This window comes from Hyaena hyaena, unplaced genomic scaffold (assembly GCF_003009895.1).
Source record: "Hyaena hyaena isolate Hyena2069 unplaced genomic scaffold, ASM300989v1 scaffold_54, whole genome shotgun sequence".
Lineage (NCBI taxonomy): Eukaryota > Metazoa > Chordata > Mammalia > Carnivora > Hyaenidae > Hyaena > Hyaena hyaena.
The window spans coordinates 3,454,735-3,476,923 of record NW_024080685.1 but is presented as its reverse complement, the minus strand read 5'-3'; the positions used below and the strand labels follow the sequence as shown (position 1 = coordinate 3,476,923).

The 22,189-nt window shown below is 38.1% G+C and overlaps 1 protein-coding gene across 5 annotated transcripts in view; it reads left to right on the top strand.

Annotated features, from left to right (window-relative positions):
- Positions 1-22,189, top strand: part of CCDC158 (coiled-coil domain containing 158) — a 97,244-nt gene that overhangs the window by 73,846 nt on the left and 1,209 nt on the right. For 3 of the 5 annotated variants that reach the window (XM_039231005.1, XM_039231004.1, XM_039231009.1), the window contains exons 20-25: positions 8,583-8,743; positions 10,245-10,304; positions 11,232-11,291; positions 15,047-15,114; positions 17,768-17,926; positions 20,037-20,136. In XM_039231005.1, coding sequence (XP_039086936.1) covers positions 8,583-8,743; positions 10,245-10,304; positions 11,232-11,291; positions 15,047-15,114; positions 17,768-17,926; positions 20,037-20,136 — 608 coding nt within the window. Of the gene's footprint in view, positions 1-8,582; positions 8,744-10,244; positions 10,305-11,231; positions 11,292-15,046; positions 15,115-17,767; positions 17,927-20,028; positions 20,137-22,189 lie in introns of all 5 variants that reach the window. The other 2 variants (XM_039231006.1, XM_039231007.1) reach the window with 2 other exon arrangements.

The following is a 22,189-nucleotide window of genomic DNA, read 5'->3' as shown; positions in this document are numbered from 1 at the left end:
CCCTCAATTGTTGTTTGTTTGAAAAAGTCTTTATTTCACCTTCACTTATGAAGGATAATTTTGCAGGGTACATAGTTCTGGATTGGTGGTGAGGGGCAGAGGGATTCTCTCAATATTTTAAATACTTCACAAGTCTCTTCTTGCTTGCATGGTTTCTGAAGAGAAGGCTGATACAGTTTTCATCCTCGCTAGTCAGTATTTTTCCCCCCTCTGGCTTCTTTAAAAATTTTCTTTGATTTTCTGCAGTTTGAATATGATATGCCTATGGGTAGGTATTTTTGGTGTCTGTATTGCTTGATGTTTTCTGAGGTTCCTGGATCTGTGGTTTTATGTCTGTCGCTAATCTTGGAAAATTCTCAGCCATTATTACTTCAAATATTGATTCTACTTCTCTCTCCTTTCCTTCTGGTATCCCCATTATGCGACATTATATAACACCTCTGACAGTGGGCCCACAGTTCTTAGACATTCTAGTCCATCTTTTTCATGTCTTTTCTCTTTGCATTTCAGTTTTAGAAGTTTCCATTAACATATCTTCAAGCTCACTGATTATTTCTTGGTCATGCCCAGTCTGTTGATGAGCCTTTCAGAGGCCTTCTTCATTTCTTTACAACTTTTTTCTAGGATATCCTTTTATTTATATCCTTTTGAGCCCATCTTAGAATTTCAGTTTTTCTGCTTACATTGTCTATCTGTTTCTGTATGGTGTCCACTTTTTCAATTAGAACCCTTAGAGTATTAGTCATAATTAAATTCCTAGTCTAGTAATTCCAAACTCTATGCCATATCTGAGTCTGATTCTGATGTTGGCTCTGTATCTTCAACTGTGCTTTTTTTTTTTTTTTTTGATCTTTTTTATTTAGTATGAGTTTAATGTTTTGCTGAAAGCTGGACATGATATACTGGGTAAAAAGAACTGAGATAAGTAGATCTGTAGTGGGAGGGTTTCATGATTATTTGTCTAGGAGTTTGACTCTGCTGCTTACTGTAGCTATAGGTGTCAGAGGTTACATTTCCTCTGATGTCTTTTCTTTTTCCTCCCCTTTTGTCTTTGGGTTTCCCTGGAAACTTGTTCAATAAGATCTTTGACATGCATTTCTTTCTGTTTTAATCCCATTATTACATAGAAGCCTTATTGATGTCATGAGTCCTGGTAAGGTGTGAGGAGAGGGAAGCGTACTCTACTTGGATGATTGGGTCTCAGTCTTTGAGTGAGCCTGTGTGTGCCACTAGGATGAGGCCCTTCCAAGCTCTCAGTTTTGTTACCTCCACCAACACGACTTTTAGGTGAGACAGAAAGGGGTTGAGTTGGGTATTTCCCTTCCCCCACATTGGTCAGGTTTTGGTATAATCCAAGGTGTTTAGGGTCTCTGGTTTAATAGTGTCCCTTGAAGGCTGGATTTGTTACAAAGAATGGAATGCTCTGAGCAGATTTCAAAATATGTGCTTTTCCCCTGTTCCTGCCAGAAACTCAAGGGAACTTTTTTCCAGTCTTTACCCTGAGAACCCAGTGCTGGGCTCCTGGAGGTAAAACTCATAGAAGTATGTGGCCCCAACTTGGAGTTAACTCTTGTTTGCCCACACTGAGCCTCTAACAATTGATCAATTAAAATTTTTCTACCCATTACTGGCCTAAATGAAGGGTTTCTGCTCCAGTCAGCTGTGATTCTGTATATTTGCCTCCACTTTTGAGGATGGTACTGTGCCCTGTGACCTCACTTCTTGGATAGACCTAAGAAGAGGTTTTGATTATTAGTTTGTTCAGCTCTTTTCTTGTTGTGAGGACAGAGGTGATGACTTACAAGCTCTTCACTTACTGCTCTGGACTGTTATGACTTCTCTAGAAGATGTCACAAGTCCGAAAAATGCCCTTTGATTCAATAATATCCTTTCTAAAAATTGGTCTTGAGAAAATAATCAGAGATAGGTACAAAGGTAAATTTAGGAAGATAGTCACCAAACATTATTTGTAATAGCAAAATCTGGAAATAATACAACTGACAATAGGGCATTGACATAAAAATTATGAAAGTTCAGTGTAGCCATTAACAGTTATGTCTTTTTAAAGACTTTTTAAAGTTTATTTATTTATTTTGAGAGAGAGAGAATCCCAAGCAGAGCCTGAGGCAGAATTCAAACTCACAACCTGAGGAAAAGTCAGACACTTAACCGACTGAGTCACCCATCAATTATGTTTTAAACTCATATTTGGAGGGAAAATGTTTGTGGTATGTCAAATGACTAAAAATCTGATGAGAAAATAATATGTACACATTCAGATGGCCTGTCTCTCAGTTTTGCCTGAGGCCCCAAAGCTGAGAATAAGACAGAGACATCCCAGAGCAAGGTACTATTCCACCTCACAGCACAAGGGAAGAGATTGCAGAACCAGTCTTACTACCCTTGGCTTATCAGTTCAAGGCTTTAAAAGAGAGGTGGGAAGTTGAAGAGGCCCGCAGAGACCAATTTAGAAGACACTCGCCACACCCTCCGCTGCCTCAAGTGGAGATGAAGAAGCTTCAGGGAATGCTCTTCCAGTGCTGGACAAGTGTCCCCTAGGGTTTGATTTATGAGTCCTCCTAAGAGAAATTCATAGTCAAGAGCCTCTTGCAACTGGCAAAGTAGAAAAGAGGACTGCCTTGGTGGTATATGACACTTCCCCAATGGAGGGCAATGGTAAGGCATGTACTTCTCATGGACCAAATATAGGCCCTAGAAAAAGGGTCATTTTAAAAGACCCCAGTGTGATCTTCATAGAGGTATAAACTGCTGAGAGACCGGGGCCATGCACGGCTCATAAACCAGTCACCTGCTAGTGAAGTCCCCAGACATCACCCCAGGCAGGGACCATTCAAGTGGGGCCTCACCTCCCTCCTCTGCTTTCCTCCCCTTCTTTCTGTCCCCAACCCTGGAGGGCCCAAATCAGCAGCTAACAAGTGAGGAAAGAGTCAAAAAAGGAAGAATACTTACCACTCCTCTTCACTGAAGTCTTCCAAGCCAGAAACCATCCTCTCCAGTCATTCTGTAATTTTATACGTTTCAAAAACACGGGAGGGAAACACATCAAAATGTTGATGTGTTAACAGTGTTTATCTTCTGGCATGTGAGATTTTTAATCATGTATAGTTTTTTTATTTTTTTTTATTTTTTTTAATTTTTTTTAATGTTTTATTTATTTCTAGGAGAGAGAGACAGCGTGAGCAGGGGAGGGTCAGAGAGAGAGGGAGTCACAGACTGAAACAGGCTCCAGGCTCCGAGCTGGCAGTCAGCACAGGGCCCGACGCAGGGCTCGAACCCACGAACCGCGAGATCATGACCTAAGCGAAAGTCGGACGCTTAACCGACTAAGCCACCCAGGTGCCCCTAGTTTTTTTATTTTTAAGTAAAAATTTAATACCTTTATAATCAGAACAAAGCATATATATAAACATATATATTCAGAAAATATGAGTTTTTTATAAAAACCCTTTAAAAATTAATTTGTTGTTTATAAAATATTATCTATCAGACAATTCCTCAGAATTATGTTTTTGCATGGTATAACTTCATTTGAGGCCTTATCCTCTATAATAATTCTCGTTTAATTTGTCAAGTTGGGAATTTAAATTTGTATTATTTTTCACCAAAATGGATTCTGCTGTGTGTTTTTTAAAATTTTTAACATTTAGTTTTGAGAGACAGAGCATGAGCAGGGGAGGGTTAGAGAAGGAGACACAGAATCCGAAGCAGGCTCCAGGCTCTGAGCTGTCAGCACAGAGCCTGACACAGGGCTCGAACTCACAAACCATGAGATCGTGACCTGAGCTGAAGTCAGACAGTTAACTGACTGAGCCACCCAGGCTCCCTGAATTCTGTTTTGATTAAAAAGTAATTATTGACTTAATACTAACAATAGGCCATTTGCCTTATATACATTATTTCTAATCCTCACGGTAATCTAGCAGGATAGATTGTATTGTCTCCATTTTAAAAAGTGTATTTATTTAAAAGCAAGTTAGTAAACTTATAGTGTGATATATGAGTAGAACCCAGTGATTCATCACTTCCATACATACCCAGTGCTCATCCCAACAAGTGCCCTCCTTAATGCCCATCACCCACCTAGCCCATCCCCCCACCCAACTCCCCTCCAACAACCCCCAGTTTATTCTCTGTATTTAAGAGTCCCTATGGTTTGCCTCCCTCTCTGTTTTTATCTTATTTTTCCTTCCCTTCCCCTAAGTTCTTCTGTTGTGTTTCTTAAATTCCACATGTGAGTGAAATTATATGATATTCATCTTTCTTTGTCTGACTTATTTCACTTGGCATAATATGTTCTCGTTCCATCTGTGTTGTTGCAAATGGCAAGATTTCATTCTCTTTGATTGCCAAGTTTGTGTGTGTGTGTGTGTGTGTGTGTGTGTGTGTGTGTGTGTATACATACATACAGTCAATGGACACTTGGGCTCTTTCCATAATTTGGCTATTGTTGATAGCACTGCTATAAACATTGGGATGCATGTGTCCCTTCGAATCAACATTTTTGTGTCCGTTGGATAAATACAGTAGTGCAATTGCTGAGTCTAGGGAATTGCATTCCCACCAATAGTATAAAAGGGATCCCCTTTCTCTGAATCTTCACCAACATCTGTTGTTTCCTGAGTTGTTCATTTCAGCCATTCTGACAAGCATCAAGTGGTATCTCATTGTGGTTTTGATTTGAATTTCTCTGCGGATGTAGGATGTTGAGCATCTTTTCATGTGTCTCTTAGCCATCTGGATGTCTTCTTTGCAAAAGTATATATTATGTCTTCTGCCTGCTTCTTCACTGGATAATTTGTTTTTTGGGTGTTGGGTTTGAAAACTTCTTTATAGATTTTGGATACTAATCCTTTATCCAGTATGTCCTTTGCAAATATCTTTTTCCATTCCATCAGTTGCCTTTTAGTTTTGTTAATTGTTTCCTTTGCTCTACAGAAACTTTTTATCTTGATGAGGTCCCAATAGTTCATTTTTGCCTTTGTTTCCCTTGCCTCTGGAGACATGTCAAGCAAGAAGTTTCTGCAGCCAAGGTCTGAGAGGTTGTTGCCTGCTTTCTCCTCTAGGGTTTTGATGGTTTCCTGTCTCACATTTAGGTCTGTTATCCATTTTGGCTATTCGGGGTCTTTTCTGGTTCCATACAAATTTTAGAATTGTTTGTTCTAGCTCTGTGAAGAATACTTGTGTTATTTTGATAGGGATTGCATTAAATGTGTAGATTGCTTTGAGTAGTATAGACATTTTAACAACATTTGCCTTTCCAATCCATGAGCATGGAATGTTTTTCCATTTCTTTGTGTCTTCAATTTCTTTCATAGGCTTTCTATAGTTTTCAGTATACTCTAAAAAATAAATAAACATTAAAAAATTAAAAAAAAAAAAAAAGAGAGGCACCTGGGCAGTTGGGCATCCAACTTCAGCCCAGGTCATGATCTCATGGTTCGTGGGTTTGAGCCCCACATCAGGCTCTGTGCTCACAACTCAGAGCCTGGAGCATGTTTCAGATTCTGTGTCTCCCTCTTTCTCTGCTCCTTCCCCACTTGTACGCTCTCTCGCTTGTGCGGGCACTCTCTCTCTCTCTCTCTCTCTCTCTCTCTCTGTCTCAAAAATAAGTAAACTAAAAAAATTTTTTTAAATAAAAAAGATTTAAAAAGAATAAATGTAGTCTAGAACTTGGTAAGAAATACACAGAAATACCAAGTACAGCATATGGAAGATGTGGCTTGTCAATAACATGTGGAAAAGACGTAGGGCACCTCAGTTGACTCCCTGCTCAGTCAGAATCCACAGTATTATGTAGCAGAGTCAAAAAAGGTTTTAAAGATAGCATCCAGACCCCAGAGGGGGACAGCTCTTCTCCACACTGCTCAGGACTCTCCCTGAATTCCATAGTTCATTCTTTGGGCATAAGTGTTTATGAGACTCGTCAATTAAGCAGAGTCTGTCAAAAGAGATACAACCAGAGTGGTGAGCCTGTGCCACACAAAGAGTAGATGGCTTGAGGAGATTTAGCCTGCAGTGTGTGTTAGAAAGTGGAGGTAGGGGCGTAGAGGCTGGAGTGACAAAGCAAGTATCCATTTCTTGAGGGTTGTGTTCGACTTGTTCCCTATGACCTGAGGGGGTGAAATGATGACCAGTATAGAAGTGAGTGGAGGAGATTCAGCTTAATAAGTCTTTCTCTCAAAGGATTAAAGGTATATAAAAATTAAACTGCCTTCCTTGGTTTTTTGTGATCATGCAAAGGCCAGATAAGTGTACTGCTAGGAGAGATTGGATTGTATGTTTAGAGATTGGACTAAACCCAAATGATATTTAAGACCCCTCCAACAGTTTTGTGATTTCATACACAAGCTAAGTATAGTTTATTTGTCATGGGGTATATAAAGAGTGATGACCAAAACAAGTCCTTGCTTCTGTAAAACAGCTTACATTTTAATTGGAGGAGCAACACCCATTTCAAAAGCTCTTAAAAGTATTAGGATGAAGTCATAATGTGAGAATGTCATAGGGCTGATTATGATTAATTGCTAAGCAAATGTTAGAGTTGAATGTTTTTCAACCTTTTATGTCTTATAAAGCACCACCCACTCTCAAAGAAACAAATTTCCTCATTTCAGGGTGAAAAAAGCATATTTATATATTTGTAGGTTATTATGCTATCACTTTTAATAAATATCAAGGGCTTAAAACTTTTAGTAATTACTAAAGCTTATTAAATAAACTTTCTAATGGGCAGATGATATGAATGAAAGTCTGGGTGCTACACTGCGACTTAAGGTTAGAACTAAGGTGACTGAAGATTGCAGTAGGATAAGGTTTTCTGTATAAAGCTTTTGAAGTTTTATTCCATAACAGACATTATATCCACCAGGGCTAGGACAGGACAAACAAAGCCAGTATTTGGTAAAATTGAATCATCTGCTTAGAGAAAATGCTTTTATTCATATTGTGAGAAACTGGTTCAGCACGTTTAGGATCAGGGATATACATGGGAAATCTCTGTACCTTCCACTCAGTTTTGCTGTGAACCTAAAACTGCTCTAAAAATTAAGGCTATTAAAAAAATGTCCATATTTTTATATATTTTAAATTAATGGAGACAAATTAAATAATTAAATTCAGTAATTTTTGAAACTCTGAACTCCTGGTAATTTCCAGGTAAGCTGACCATCAATATACTTGAAAGACCATACTTACCATATAGTCAGTTAGTCAGAATTCTTCACATTTTCAGCTAAATGTTATATGTCGTTTGTCAGTGGGGTTAGGATGAGGAGGGGAATGTGAGGATTATATCAGTAACATTAACACTTGTTTGGCATGGACTCTAGAAAAGCAAAGCTGGTATTCATTCAGCAACCAATATGTATGGCAGCTTTAACTCTACATTGAGGTAGACACCTCCAGCTTTACAGCTTGATGATGGGGTCACCTGGGTGGCTCAGTCAGTTAAGCGTCCAACTCTTGGTTTTAGCTCAGGTTATCATCTCACAGTTCATGGGATCGAGCCCTATGTCGGATTACAGAGCCTACTTGAGATTCTGTCTCTCCTCCCTCTCTCCCTCTTTCTCTCTCTCCCTCTCTCCCTTTCTCTCCCTCTTTTTCCCCCTCCCCCACTTGTGCTGTCTCTGTCTCTCTCAAAATAAATAAATAAAATTTTAAAAATAGCTTGATGATTGATGACTTTCATGAGTGTCCTCCAAGACCAACTTCTGACTATCATTTGGTTTCCCCTTTTGAGGTGCCCATTGGGAACATCTGTACATTTTATTGTAAATATTCATCAGGGCATATTTGTATATCTGAAAATCTTTTAAAAATTACTCTCAAATACCAACTAGCACAGTTTGACAATATTGAATGTCTCTTTCCTCATCAGTAAAATGGGCAAGTAAATTAATTAGTTTCTAAAGAATTCCTTACTTTTTTAAATATATATTTTTTAGAGAGAGGCAGAGCATGAGGGGAGGTGGGGCAGAGAGAGAGAGAGATACAGAATCTGAAGCAGGCTCCAGGCTCTGAGCTGTCAGCACAGAGCTCGACACAGGGCTTGAATTCACGAACCGTGAGATCATGACCTGAGCCGAAGTCAGACGCTTAACTGACTGAGCCACCCAGGCACCCCTAAAATCCCTTACTTTTAAAGTTCTATCATTTTATAAAATTAGGTCAGCCCTCAACAAAGTATTGGAATTTTTTTGCCTGGATATAATTGTAAATATTTGATGACATGGTACACTTCATACTACGTTGTTAAAATTTTTTAAAAAATGATTGAAAAATAGATGTGTATAGTTTGATTCTATGTGTGTATACTTTAATTTCTAGGTATATCTATATAAATAAGTATATACGCATTTATAAATTGGATACAACACTGTGTTGATTATTGATTGGTTACTACTGGTTATCCCTGAGTAGTAAGACTACGGGTGATTTTTGTTTTTTCTTCTTTCTCCTCCATAATTTCTATTTACCAGCTGAATTAATTTTACAATAGGAAATAACATACGACTCTAAAAATAAAAACCAAGGTGTTTGTTTTGTAAATTGTTTTAATGCAGCACTCTACAAAACCTAACACATTGAAGGAAGATCCAACAAGGGACCTGAAACAACTTCTCCAAGAGTTGAGAAGTGTGATCAACGAGGAGCCCGCTGTGCCTCTGGGCAAGCCCGAGGAAGAAGGGAGAACTCCGTCGCTGGGAGCTTCCTATGTGGCTGTGTAAGACTGGGTGCTGTCACCAGTGGTTTGCCACTAGTTGTCTACGTGATATTCTGTGGGAGGTTGATGTTTCAGTAACTTTGAAGAGTATCAGACATTACCAGGGGAAACAGTATGAAACCGGAGGAGCTAAGCAAAAGTAAAATAGTATGATATCAAGAGTAAATAATGCAGTTATTCTATTCGCAAGTAGTCAAAGCAAGGTGGTACCCAAAGTTACATTCATATAATAATGTATAGTTCTCAACAGATTTCACATCCAAAACACTTTTTAAAAATATTTTTAAATTTTATTTTGAGAGAGAGAGAGAGGGAGCACACATTTAAAAATACATGGAATCTGGAAATTGTTCTTTGTATAATTGAGAGTTATATTTATATGGAGATGATAGAGTAAGAGACTGCATCACTGAATATCTGTCAGTCAAGAAGGAATGGGGGATGGGACAGACAGAGAGGGAGACAAAGAATCCCAAGCAGGCTCTACACTGTCCATATGGAGCCCGATGCAGGGCCCGACCCCATGAACCAAACCCATGAACCATGAGATCATGATCTCAAGAGTCAGATGCTTAACCTACTGAGCCACCCAAGCACCCCTCACATCCATAATCTTATTTGATTATCACAACTGTTTGAGCTAAGACAGAGCAGGATTTATTTTTTCCATTTTACAGGTGAGATAAACATAAGTTTTAAAATGTTGCCTTGAGGGGCGCCTGGGTGGCTTAGTCAGTTAAGCGTCCGACTTTCGCTTAGGTCATGATCTCGCGGTTCGTGGGTTCGAGCCCCGCGTCGGGCTCTGTGCTGACGGCCAGCTCAGAGCCTGGAGCCTGTTTCAGTCTGTGGCTCCCTCTCTCTCTGACCCTGCCCTGCTCATGCTGTCTCTCTCTCTCCTAGAAATAAATAAAAAATAATAATAATAATAAAATTAAATAAAATTAAATAAAATGTTGCCTTGCCTGCAGCTGCACAATTCGATGGTGGAGCTAAACTAAAATCATGAAAACTACCTGACTGTCAAGGTGTAATCTACTAGGAAAGTCCTTGGCTCTCATTTGACAGATGAGTAAATTTAGCCAAGATTGAGTTGCCTTCTCCTATAACGCAAAGAAGCAAAGCCAAAAGTGAAAGTTAGAGCCCCTGGCTCCCTGCATTAATCAGTCCACAAAGATTGCCATGATCTCCCTGATGAGATGATTTTTAGCACTTTAGCCATTAATTATGGGCTTGAACATGAATATATTTGGTACTTGCCTTTAAAGAATGTATGTTAATTTGCTATAATCCTACAAATAACCTTGTCACCAAAGCCTAAACTTAGCCTAAAGCTTTTAGCTCCAAGGACAGCCTTCTGCAAAATTTGCTTGGAGGCCTAAAATCTAGTGTTATGCTTTAAAGAAGAGTTAAATACATAGGAGCAATTGATTATTCTAAAAATATATGGAATCAGGAAATTGTTCTTTGTGTAATTAACTGAGAGTTGTATTTATCTGTACAGAGATGATAGAATAAGAGATGGCATTACTGAATCAAGCCTGAGATTAGAGATATGCCATAGGTAAGAAGAATCAGAGATTCTGAATCTAATTAATTGTCCAAGAATTTTTTATGTTTCCAGGTAATTTGGGAAGTCTGGACTGTTTACATGGGTATTTATGGGCATTTGGTGTTCATTGAAGGAAAGCTGTTACACTGTTTAACTGAAGCTAAAGTGGATTTCAGTGTAATGTACTTTTTCAAAATCAATAAGTTTTTTTCTGCTTGTTTTAAATTTTGCTGCTGTTTACCCATATGAAGATATATATAGTATGCCACACCAAAAATGGAAGATTTTTCTACATTTACACTCATTTACAATTGCTTACATAACTTTTGAGAGGAAGGTAGTCCAGAAGGACATTCTGACAATCTCAGTACAGGGTAAGAACCTCACAGAAAACAATCCTATTTTCCTTAGTAGGATTGAATAACTTAATTCAAACAATAACTTAGTAATTGAATAACTGAATTTTTAAATGAAATCCTAAAAAGGACATAAAGAAATTAAATCCATAACCCCTCCTCGACAGAGACAACTTCTGAGAACTGACTTTAGCCAAAAAGGAAACAAGGCTAAAATGAATTTGTTATTCCTGTGAAACACAGAGGCCATTGCTCACGGGTCATCATTAGCAACTCACTGTCTGCTGATTAGGTACCTGGTTCCTTGGTCTGAGGTTGAAGGAGGTCCCTAACTTGTCACCAGTCTGGTTACTCCCGTAGTGTGCTCTAACCAAAACAGACTGCTGCATCCCAAGAGTTCATTCCTTTCCATCTCCAAGCTTTTCTTTACACTGTTTCTCTGCCTGGAAGAGCCATTTGCCCCAGTCTCACCCTTTGATTCAGCGTTGGTGTAAAAGCAATGTTCAGAGGAACAATGTTGTTTTATCATTAAGTAAAAATAATACCGTGTAGTCTTTCATTTCTCCCATCCTTCTGCCAACAGAAGCAACAACTCATTAAGGGACTCCACCGAAGGTAGCAAATCCAGTGAAACTCTTAGCAGGTAAGAAATGGTCTTACCAATGCCTGAAAGTCCTAATGTCCTCATTACTACTGTTTATTCATTAATTCACCAGATTGTTAACTGTCTGTGAGGTGCCACACTCCACACTGGATCCTTACAGTGTAACAGTGGGAAAGACAGACATGAGCTTACAATGATAAGATCTGTTTATTGACTGACTGCCTGGAAAAAAAAACTTACTTTTATCTTTTCCATTTTCACCACCAAAAATAACGAAAAAAATATACAGGTATCAGAGCCTTTTTTGTATCCTCAGAATAAGAAAAAGAATTCTTTTCAAATCCAGTTAGGCAGAGGCTTATTCACTGCTGTATCTTCAGCGTCAGCCATATTGCCTGACACACAGTAGCCATTCAGTAAAGTTTTGTGTAGTGAGTGAATTAAGACAGTATTATAACTATTTCCTTACTGTCCCTACTGCTTCATCAGTATACAGTAAACTAGAATCTTTTTATTTTTTTATTTTATTATTATTTTTTTTAATGTTTTATTTATTTCTAGGAGAGAGAGAGACAGTGTGAGCAGGGGAGGGTCAGAGAGAGAGGGAGTCACAGACTGAAACAGGCTCCAGGCTCTGAGCTGGCAGTCAGCACAGAGCCCGACACGGGGCTCGAACCCACGAACCGCGAGATCATGACCTAAGCGAAAGTCGGACGCTTAACCGACTAAGCCACCCAGGCGCCCCTAGAATCTTTTTAAATATATCTTTATGAAAACGAATTTTGATTTTCTTCTCACCTTCTTACGTGACACTACATAACACCTATTAATAATATCTGCAGCTCTCTACTACATATTTCTGTTTTTACATTTTCCGGATGCTGTAGATATTTCATTTAGTCCATCTAACCTAATCTTTTTTTAATGTTTATTTATATTTGAGAGAGAGTAGGAGCAGAGAGAGAGGGAGACACAGAATCTAAAGCACAGTCTATCTAACCTAATCTTTGATTTAGGCATTATTATATCCATATATAGGTTAGAAATGAAGACTCACATTGCTTAAGCAACTTGCCAGGGCCCTACAACTTGTAACTGGTGGAGTCAGGTTTGAACTCAGGTCTAGCTGGCTCCTGAGCTCAGGCGTGTGACTACCTCCATATTTTGCCTCTGCGTACCTGCACTGAACTCCTGGGAGAGAGCCCCGTGCTAGGCATGGGGCACAGAAGGCTGCTCCCCTGAGACACGTCAAGCTCTGCTGTCGTTTTTCCATGACCAGAAAAATCTATTCCCTTCAGCAAAGATGTGTTTGTGAAGAGAGAGAATGGGGATGAAAAGATGGGACCTAGCCCCTCCCTATGTTCACACATTTAATAGAATAGGAAGAGGTTTTCAGATATTTAATAGAAGTTCTAAAAAGCATGAAACATACTAGAAAATTAAGAATGCATTTGAATGCTGTCTACTGTACTGCAGCACATGGCCATTTTGGAAACTCACAAATGAGAAAGAATACCACAGTTGCTGTTTTACTAGGACGTTTCACTGTAATTGTAGCACCTTTGCTTGACTCAGCATCTTACGGCAATGTTTCTTCATTTAGAAACTTCTGCAACCTTTTAAGCTAAATCAATATAGCCCATATACCCAGAACAGAATAAAAAATTAAAGAAACAACTCTGGTGTGTGGATTTGTGCTTGAATTATTCTGAGAGCCACATCTCCCAGAAGCTTGCGGAGAATTGACTTTTCTTATTTTGTTATACTGTTATAACTTAATGAGCAACATTATGCCCTAAGGAAGGTTTCCATTAGAGGCTTCAAAACATCCAGCTCCCTTTTGCACATCTCCATGTGGATGTTTCAGGAGATGAAACATAACGCCCTGAAGATCACAGTGACCAAAATGAAACAAAGGCGGTCATTCCACAGAACCATTCCCTTCCATCTCATGTTTGTAAATGGCCTCCCTGCTTTCCAGGGCACCTCTGCTTAAACCCTAACATTATCTTTGATTCTTCTTTCTCCTTTGTCTCATTTCTCTAGTCACCAAGTCTTACTAATTTTGACTCTAAAACAGTTCTTAAATCCATTTTCTTCTTTGCACATCCTCTTGAACTGCCTGTGTTAATTCCCTATGGCACTTGTAACAAAATTAGTTGCTTAAAATGACACAAATTGATGTCTTACATTTCCAAGAAGGCCCGAAGTCCTAAATCAGTTCCACTGGGCGGAGTCAAGATGTCAGGAGGACTACACTCCCTCCAGAAGCCCTTGGGGTTAATCTATTTCCTTACATTTTTCCAGCTTCTAGAGCTTTGTTTCTTGCACTCTGGCTTGTGGCTTCTCCCTTCATCTTCAGACAGCAGCAGGGCGTTAGCATCTTCAAACCTCTCTGCTGAGATTGCCACATCGTCTTCTCTCTTCCGAATGAAATCCCCCTGCCTCCCTTTGACAGACACTTGGGATGGCAGTTAGCCCCCCTCCTAGAAAACCCAGGATAATCTCCCCACCTCAGGATCCTTGATTCCCTCACATCACATAAGGTAACACTCATAGGTTCTTGATATTCAGAAGCACATGTACGTGGTGGCCATTATTCATCCTGCCACACTGCTTTAGGCGTTTTTACCTTTCTTATAGACTATTGCGGTGGGTTGACAGTATTTAGTGTGGATGCTTTTAAACTCTAGTCTCATGCACATTCCAGTCATTTCTATGTATCAATTTCAAATTGATCTGCCTAAAGCACACCTCAGACTATGACTGTCTCCAGCCCCAGAACCTTCAAAGGCTCCCCCACTGCCTATTGCAGCAAAAACAAACTCTTTGCCCTGATAATTAAGACTATCCACGGCCTTCTTTTCTAGGGCTTTTCTTCTCATAGAGCTATCCTCAGACTTTTTGGTCTCAGGACCCCTTTGCAGTCACAAATATTGACAATTCCTAAGAACTTTTGTTTATTGCTATTCTAAGTATTGGAAAATAAAGTTTCATGTTAGCGTTTGAAAAATACAAAACATTTTGACATACCTTTAGAAACAACAAAGTGAGTGTATCACCTGTTAACATAATAGCATTTTATTATGAAAAATAACTTTTCTAAATTGTTGAGAAGGTATGCTTTTAGAATTTAATGTGCGACTTCACAAAAGATAGCTGATTCTCATGCGTGCATCTGCATTTAATCTGTTGTGATATCAGATCTTATGGAGCCTCTGGGAAATACCACTGTACACTTGGGAGAGACAGAGTTCAAAAGCAGATGCTAATCTTAGTGTTATAATTAAGGCAGTGTTGGCATCACAACCCCCTGCAAGGGAGCTACTGCCGTAGTATCCTCATGCTGTCACCCAGACCACAGAGAACCGTGTGGTTTATTTCAACTTGATTTAAGTAAGTCTCATAGTTTTGTAAAGTGATACTACTATTGCTAAGAGAGGTTCCTTTTTTTGTCTTTTTTTTCATTGTAAAATAACTTACTAAGATTGTATCTCTTAGAATCTATGAGAGAAATGTTTGTGGTGTATAGCTATTATTGTAAAAATGAATTTTCTAACCAATATTACTATATTTTCATTCTGCGAAATGTTAATGGGCACTGAAGGCTTAACGATAATGCACCTTGGGATCTCCCTGGCATTTTAGGGTTTCTACAATTTAGGGTTATAACTGCCATTTTTAGTTTATATTTTAAACTGTCACTTTTGTGAGCATTAGCTTGCTTCTGCCCATAAATCTTAACACTGTATTTGTGAATTGGAATGTCTGCATGACCATTCTTATGCTTCCAGAGAGCCGGTCACATTACATACAGGAGACCTAGAAGATCCATCTAGTTGCTTTACATTCCCGTCTACAGGTGAGTATTTAGCGAAAGTATGCAAGCTGGGCCTGCTTCAAACTCTGCGGTGGCTTCTCGTTTCCATGAGAGTGGACGCCAGGTATGATAGCTGCCTGTAAGTCCCCATTAACTCTCCAGGCTTATTTCCTCCTACTCCGCTGTCATTGACTCTGCGTCATCCACCCGTGAATTGTTCCGTGAACATCCCAGGCAGCTTCTGTACTAAGGCCTTTACACCACTGTTCCTTATGCATTGCTGACCCTTCACCTGCTTTTAAAGCCTCTGCTCAGATGTCACTTACCCAGTGAGACTACTGTCGTGAACTTCTGCAAAAATTGTAACTCTTCCATACTCCCAATCACCCTTTTTGTTTTAATTGCACTTAGTATCTTTTAATAGGTAACTTACTAATTTATGTTGTTCATAAAGGTGACTGTGTCACCTCCTGCTAGACAAAAGCCGTGCAAGGGCAGGTGTCTTTGTTTAGATCCCTGATATATCCCAAGCACACAGCAGGTGCTCAATAAATACTTATTGAATGGATGAAAAGAAAAAGAGAAGAATAGAGACAGATGTTTCTTTTTATAATTTCCAAAGACATAATGTTATCTATCTGTTTAGCAAGGGAGTCAAGAAAGAGATTGAAAGATAACAGAATCTGTTGAAAAGCAAAATGGCATAAGACACTAGAAATGGAAAAGAAAAATAAAAGCATTACAGGGGAAAGAATGCCTTAGGAAAAACATAAATGGGATAGACATGACTGAAATCACAGGGACTTGATGGACCTTCTGTGGGGAAATTACATGAAAAAAAATTTTTTTAACTAAGACAAAAAAATAATTACAGAGAATATGTTATAGGGCGCCTGGGTGGCTCAGTCAGTTAAGCATCCAACTTCGGCTCAGGTCGTTATCTCACAGCTCATGGGTTCAAGCCCTGCATCAGGCTCTGTGCTGACATCAGGCTTTGTGCTGATAGCTCAGAGCCTGGAACCTGCTTTCAATTCTGTCTGTCTCTCTCTGCCCCTCCCCCCTTGCACACTGTCCCTCCCTCTCTCTCTCTCAAATATAAATAAACATTTAAAAAAAATTTTTTTAAAGATTCTCTTCCTATAGAAGAGAATAAAATGAATGGGAAACAATGAAACTGTGAGAATGATGGTTATTCAACAAAGGTATAGCTGTAACTCTGGGCAGTAATATAATATTACAGGAATAATGTAAATAAGGAAAATTGATGTATGAGGTGAGATAGGAGAAAGTTAAATCTCCAGATTTTCTTGTTTTCTTTTTATGGAATATTGTCAGTATATATCTAAAATCGAAACAAAACAGTTTTAATAAAATAAATGCAAATTCTTAATTTTTAAATAGTCTTTAACTTGTTAGAAATCTTTTAAAGACTAATATTTTGAAGAAAGAGAACATTTATTTGAAGTTAATGCTTTCAGGTTTACTTCACTTACATGTTTTTACTGCTGTTTTAATAATTACCCAAGAGAATACAACATATATTCTTGCCTTGTTAGATTAATATAAATGGGTGCTTTTAGTTTTTTCTTGCATTGTGAGTACTTTAGAACATGTTAATTCCACTAACTATTCTTTCAAATTATATACAGTTGTTGTCACATGTATATTTTAATTATAAAGGTAAATACCACCATGGATAATTTGCATTACTTTGTATAGTTAATATCCATTTAGATATACCCATATATTTATACTTTACTTTCTGTCTGGTGTCATTTTACTCTTAATACCTTTAATTTTTCCTTTAGTGTAAGTCTGCTGGTAATATATTCTCTCAGTTTCTGCTTTTCTACAGTTGTCTTTATTTCATCCTCATTTTTGAAGAATGTTTTTGTTGAGTTTAGAATTTTAGGAGGACATTTTTCCTTCACTTTGAAAATATTCCATTGTTTTCTGGCTTCCATTGTTTCTACTGAGAAGTCAGCTCTGAATTTAATAGTTGCTCATTTAAATGTAATCTGTCTTTTTTGCCCTTTTGGCAACTTTAGGATTGTTTTTGTGTTTGATTTGTTTTCTGAGGGTTTTTTTTCTTTTTAGTTTTTAGAAGCTTTTATTGATATTTTCAGATATGGTTTTCTTTATGTAATAAGTACTTGTTTAGGGTTTGGAATAATGCTGCTTAAATCTGTGATTGTCTGTGCCTCCACTATCCAGACCTTGTGGGTCTGTATCTATTATTTGTATCTATGATCTGTATTTTTTCTCTTGGTTTTCTGTCATATCATTTTGTCTCCTTCTATGCCTGTTTGTTTTTATTGTATGAAAGACATCTATGAAAAATTATTCAAATGGTTTGAGGCATAGGATGAGGTTACCTTTCTCCAGATAGCATTCATGCTTGCTTCTGGTATACAACTAAGAACACCATAATCCAAGATCAGTTTAATCCAATCAGGAAATAAGATAGTTTGAAGGTAGACCTCAAGATCCCCAAGGGCAGGTCTTGTTCCTGTTCATCCTTATTTCTAAGACATAGGCTTTGCAGTTCTAACCCAAAGCCTTGGGTATTTATCAGAACATCCCCTCACCCCTATCATGGGGAATATTTTCTTATGAATGTTTGACTTTCTGAGAAATGCATTATACCATTTTTAATTAATTCTGTCATTTTGTTTTTGTTCTTGCAACATTTTAGCAAGTCCATCTGTGAAAAATTCAGCTTCTCGTTCATTCCATTCTTCTCCTAAGAAGTCTCCAGTTCACTCACTCCTGACTAGTTCGGTTGAAGATTCTGTAGGTTCCGCCTCACAGTATAGATCCACCAAACCTGTTCATTCACCTGATTCTGTTAAAGGTAAGAATGATCCGATGTCACTGATTAGCTTAATTGATTTCCTGCTCTGGTGAATTTAAAGTTCTCTTCCATAATCAGAATTAATAAGATTTTACATGGTGTTCTTATATGCAAACTCTAACTGATGATGTGTAACTTAAGTGAGTCTCATCTAAATAACATAGCTATTGCACACATGCACACACTCTCTTCTTAAAAATATGCATAGATATTGTATGTGAATATTTTCTCTTTATTTCTCTGACATGAATAATGAACTCCCCCCCTCATTTTCTTATAAAATTTTGGGTCTTTTTTTTTTTTTTTTAAATGCTATGACTTTTCTTTCTTATTTACATTCTCTCAAATCATGGCTCTCCTCAGTCTCTGCCTTTGTAAGTGCAAGTATTTATCATACAAATTTGTCAGATGTTCTCATTTTTAAAATTTAAAATTTTTTTTTTTTTAATGTTTTATTTATTTCTAGGAGAGAGAGAGAGAAAGAGAGACAGCGTGAGCAGGGGAGGGTCAGAGAGGGAGGGAGTCACAGACTGAAACAGGCTCCAGGCTCTGAGCTGGCTGTCAGCACAGAGTCCGACGCGGGGCTCGAACCCACGAACCGTGAGATCATGACCCAAGCGAAAGTCGGACGCTTAACCGACTAAGCCACCCAGGCGCCCCTCATTTTTAAAATTTAAAGTTCATTTGTTATTTGCTAAAACGGATGAAGAAAATGGTTTGATTTAGAGTAAGTGCATAAGTAAGTGGACATTATATACATATGTGTGTGTGTGTGTGTGTGTGTGTGTGTGTGTGTGTAAATACATACATATAGAGAGAGAGACAGACTTGAACTGGAAATGTTTTTACCATATATTGACAGCAATGCAGGCAATCCCAGTTCTCTCTGGCATCGGTCCCTTTGATAAGGGATAAACTAGGCAAATTGTTGCATCACTGTTGAGTCAGCCCTTAGCCTTTAAAGATTCTGTGCCTCACACATTTCTAGATCTCCCCAAAATACGAAAACTACAACCTAATCACAGATTTTAATACATTTTACCATCTTTTTTCTGTATTTTGTCCTCCATCCTCTCTTGTATTTCTAAGTTATCCCTTAGTATCTTTAAAAATACTAAATAGTAAATAAAAATACTAAAAAAGGGGGGGTCGAATTCTTGAACTATTACAGCTGTGACTGTTGTGGGAGTAGAACAGTACTTCTGGACACCTCGTTATTAATTTGTGACTACATAATAGCATGGAATTTCCTTGTTTTTCTATTGTCAAATACTCATCAAACATCATATATTTTACATTATTTGTGTGAAAAATATCTCTATGAGGAACCGGTTTTCATCCTCTTGAACTAAAGATATTCTTAGATGATTGCCTTTAATACTAATATCTGTACTGAAAAGAGTGGTGGGGGTTGTTTTGGTTTTTTTTGTTTTTGTTTTTTTTGATAGGAAAATGAGCCACCAAAAACTGTTTTCAAGATTATACAGCAAGTCAGGGACTAAGATCAAAATTAAAATTTCAGAATTGCCAATCAACTATCCTTTAGAGATTGGCAAAATGTAGCATACTTAGTAGAAGTTAGTTTACAGGCTTCAAGTCCTTCTTCACTTGCTCCTCCCACATTTATTTAAACTAGGCTCACTGAGGCCGTGTCAGGATGCAGACTCCCTCTCCCCACCGGGTCAAACTGTCCTCATTCAGGTGACAGCCATTAAAATGGGCACGTGGTCTCACACACATTCAAAACTGTTGCCAGTGTCAGTATTAAGTCTTGCTCTTCCAAACCCTAAGTTAGTGGATCTACTCAGTTTTGGTATGAAGAGCTGTCATTTAGAATGTAGAATGTATCATTAAAGTATTCCTCTCACCCATCCCATTTAATGCTATGTAGTTAAATAATAATAAACCAGATCGGTTTGAAACAAATTCAGATAAGCTACTATTGGAATATTTAGATAAAACACTTGTTAAATTTTTAAGTAGTGTTTTAAAGTTTCCATTATTTTCAAAGAAAGGTTGGTTGTTCAACCTGTAATTGGAAGATTTCTAAAAAGAAATACTGAATAGACTTTTAATACCACATCTAAGCAATTTTCTAATAGCTTCACAGTCTCAGCCAATAGAAACAACAGGAAAAACATGCCGGAAGCTTCAGAACAGACTGGAAAGCTTGCAAACTCTGGTAGAAGATTTACAGATGAAGAACCAAGGTACAGTAAACATTTCAGAGACCTCCTCCTTGCTCAAAAGCACACTCACTTTCTCCTCAGGTTAAGCCTCCTATCTATAGACCCACTGAAGAGGATACTGAATAAGCAATTCAGAAACCTCAAGTCAAATATGAAGGTCTTAACCATGACTAACCCCTGGATTAATTGTATGACCTGGGGCACATCACTTTAGCCCTGCTCTACTCTGTCATCTAATAGGGATGGTAATACTGCTGACCAACCCTCAGTAGGACACGTTTTGAGCACTTTTTCACATGACACTTCCCAAACATTATCTTTCTTGTCCCTGTTAGGTCTGCACACAAGCATGTGCATGACAGTAGCCAGGATAAGATTGCAGTTAATAACTAGAAGACAAAATAACTGTATTTTGCCTTACACAGAATTTAAACTAGCATAGGCTAGAAGAGACTATGCCACCCGGTGAATCACTAACTAAAAAGTTAAACTACTTTAAAATGTACTAAAGCTGTTTGAATGAGAAACTATTATACTCTGCAGATGGTAGGCAGCTTTATGGGCCTAAGTTCTAAGTGGATGTTCCCATGGATGTGGGAGGCCCATCATGTTTTATGCTTTTCTGGTATAAATTCATGAATCCAGGAGTCTGTCCGAAAGAAATAATTTTGGTATACTCCAAAGGGCTATTCTTAGCGCTTCTTTCTATCTCTAGAAAGTATAAGTTGCTACAAGAAATAGCAAATATTTTTTTAATAATAGTTTATTGTCAAGTTGGTTTTCATATAACACCCAGTGCTCATTCCCAGTAGTGCCCTCCTCCATGCCATCACCCTCCTTCCCCTCTCCCCCACCTCCATCAGCCCTCAGTTTGTTCTCAGCATTCAAGAATCTCTCATGGCTTGCGGCCCTCCCTTTCCCCAACTATTTTTCCCCTTCTTCTCCCCATGATCCTCCATTAAGTTCCTCTTAATCCTCCTATACATGCAAACATATGGTATCTGTCCTTCTCTGCCTGACTTATTTCGCTCAGCATAACACTCTTTAGTTCCTGGATCCATGTTTCTACACATGGCCAGATTTCATGCTTTCTCATTGCCATGTAGTATTCCATTGTATAGATAAACACATCTTCTTGATCCATTTGTCCGTTGATGGACACTTAGGCTCTTTCCATGTTTCAGCTATTGTGGAGAGTGCTGCTATGAACATTGGGGTACATGTGCTCCTATGCATCAGCATTTCTGTATCCCTTGGGTAAATTCCTAGCAGTGCTATTGCTGGGTCATAGGGGAGTTCTATTATTAATTTTTTGAGGAATCTCCACACTGTTTTCCAGAGGGGCTGCAACCAGCAAGTATTTTTCTAAGAACAATTCCTTATAAAGAAAATTTAACCTTAATAGTTGCTATTAATATTTATTGAGCACTTATCAGCTGTGTAGCAGGCCCCATACTCAGTGTTTGATTTATGTTTTCTTCATGTGAGCCTCACAACACTGGGAGATGGGTGCTGATATCAATCAGGTCCTTTGAAAATGAGGAAACTGATGGTCAGATTATAATCAGTAAATTGTAAGTCACAACAATGAGTAGAATATTTGGGACTTGATCTCTGCAATTGCTGATTCCAAAGTCCACATTTTTTTTTTAACATGCTGAGGCTATGCCAAATTGTTACTATGGAAAATTCCAGATCCTTTCTGATGATCCCAGATCCTTGTGTATATAAACATTAAGAAAACATTTGATTTTAAGTTTATTGTGATTTTTTTAAAGGGTGCATTATCTTACTGGCCCCATTTTTATTCACAAATGGGAGTCATGTTGTATTTGTTTAAAAAATAAAAAGACCTTTTTATTTGATGCATTGTCTGGATGGAATGTCTCTTGGAAATTATGAAACAAATATTTTGGGAGCATTTATCAAAACAAAGGTATATATGCTTTGACCCAGAAATTCTACCTCTAGTAATTTATTCAAGAAAAAATTGCACAAACACATAAAAGTCTGCTTCTAAAAGTATTTTCTATATTATTGTTTACAAATGAAAAAAGAAAGCAACTTTTTCTTT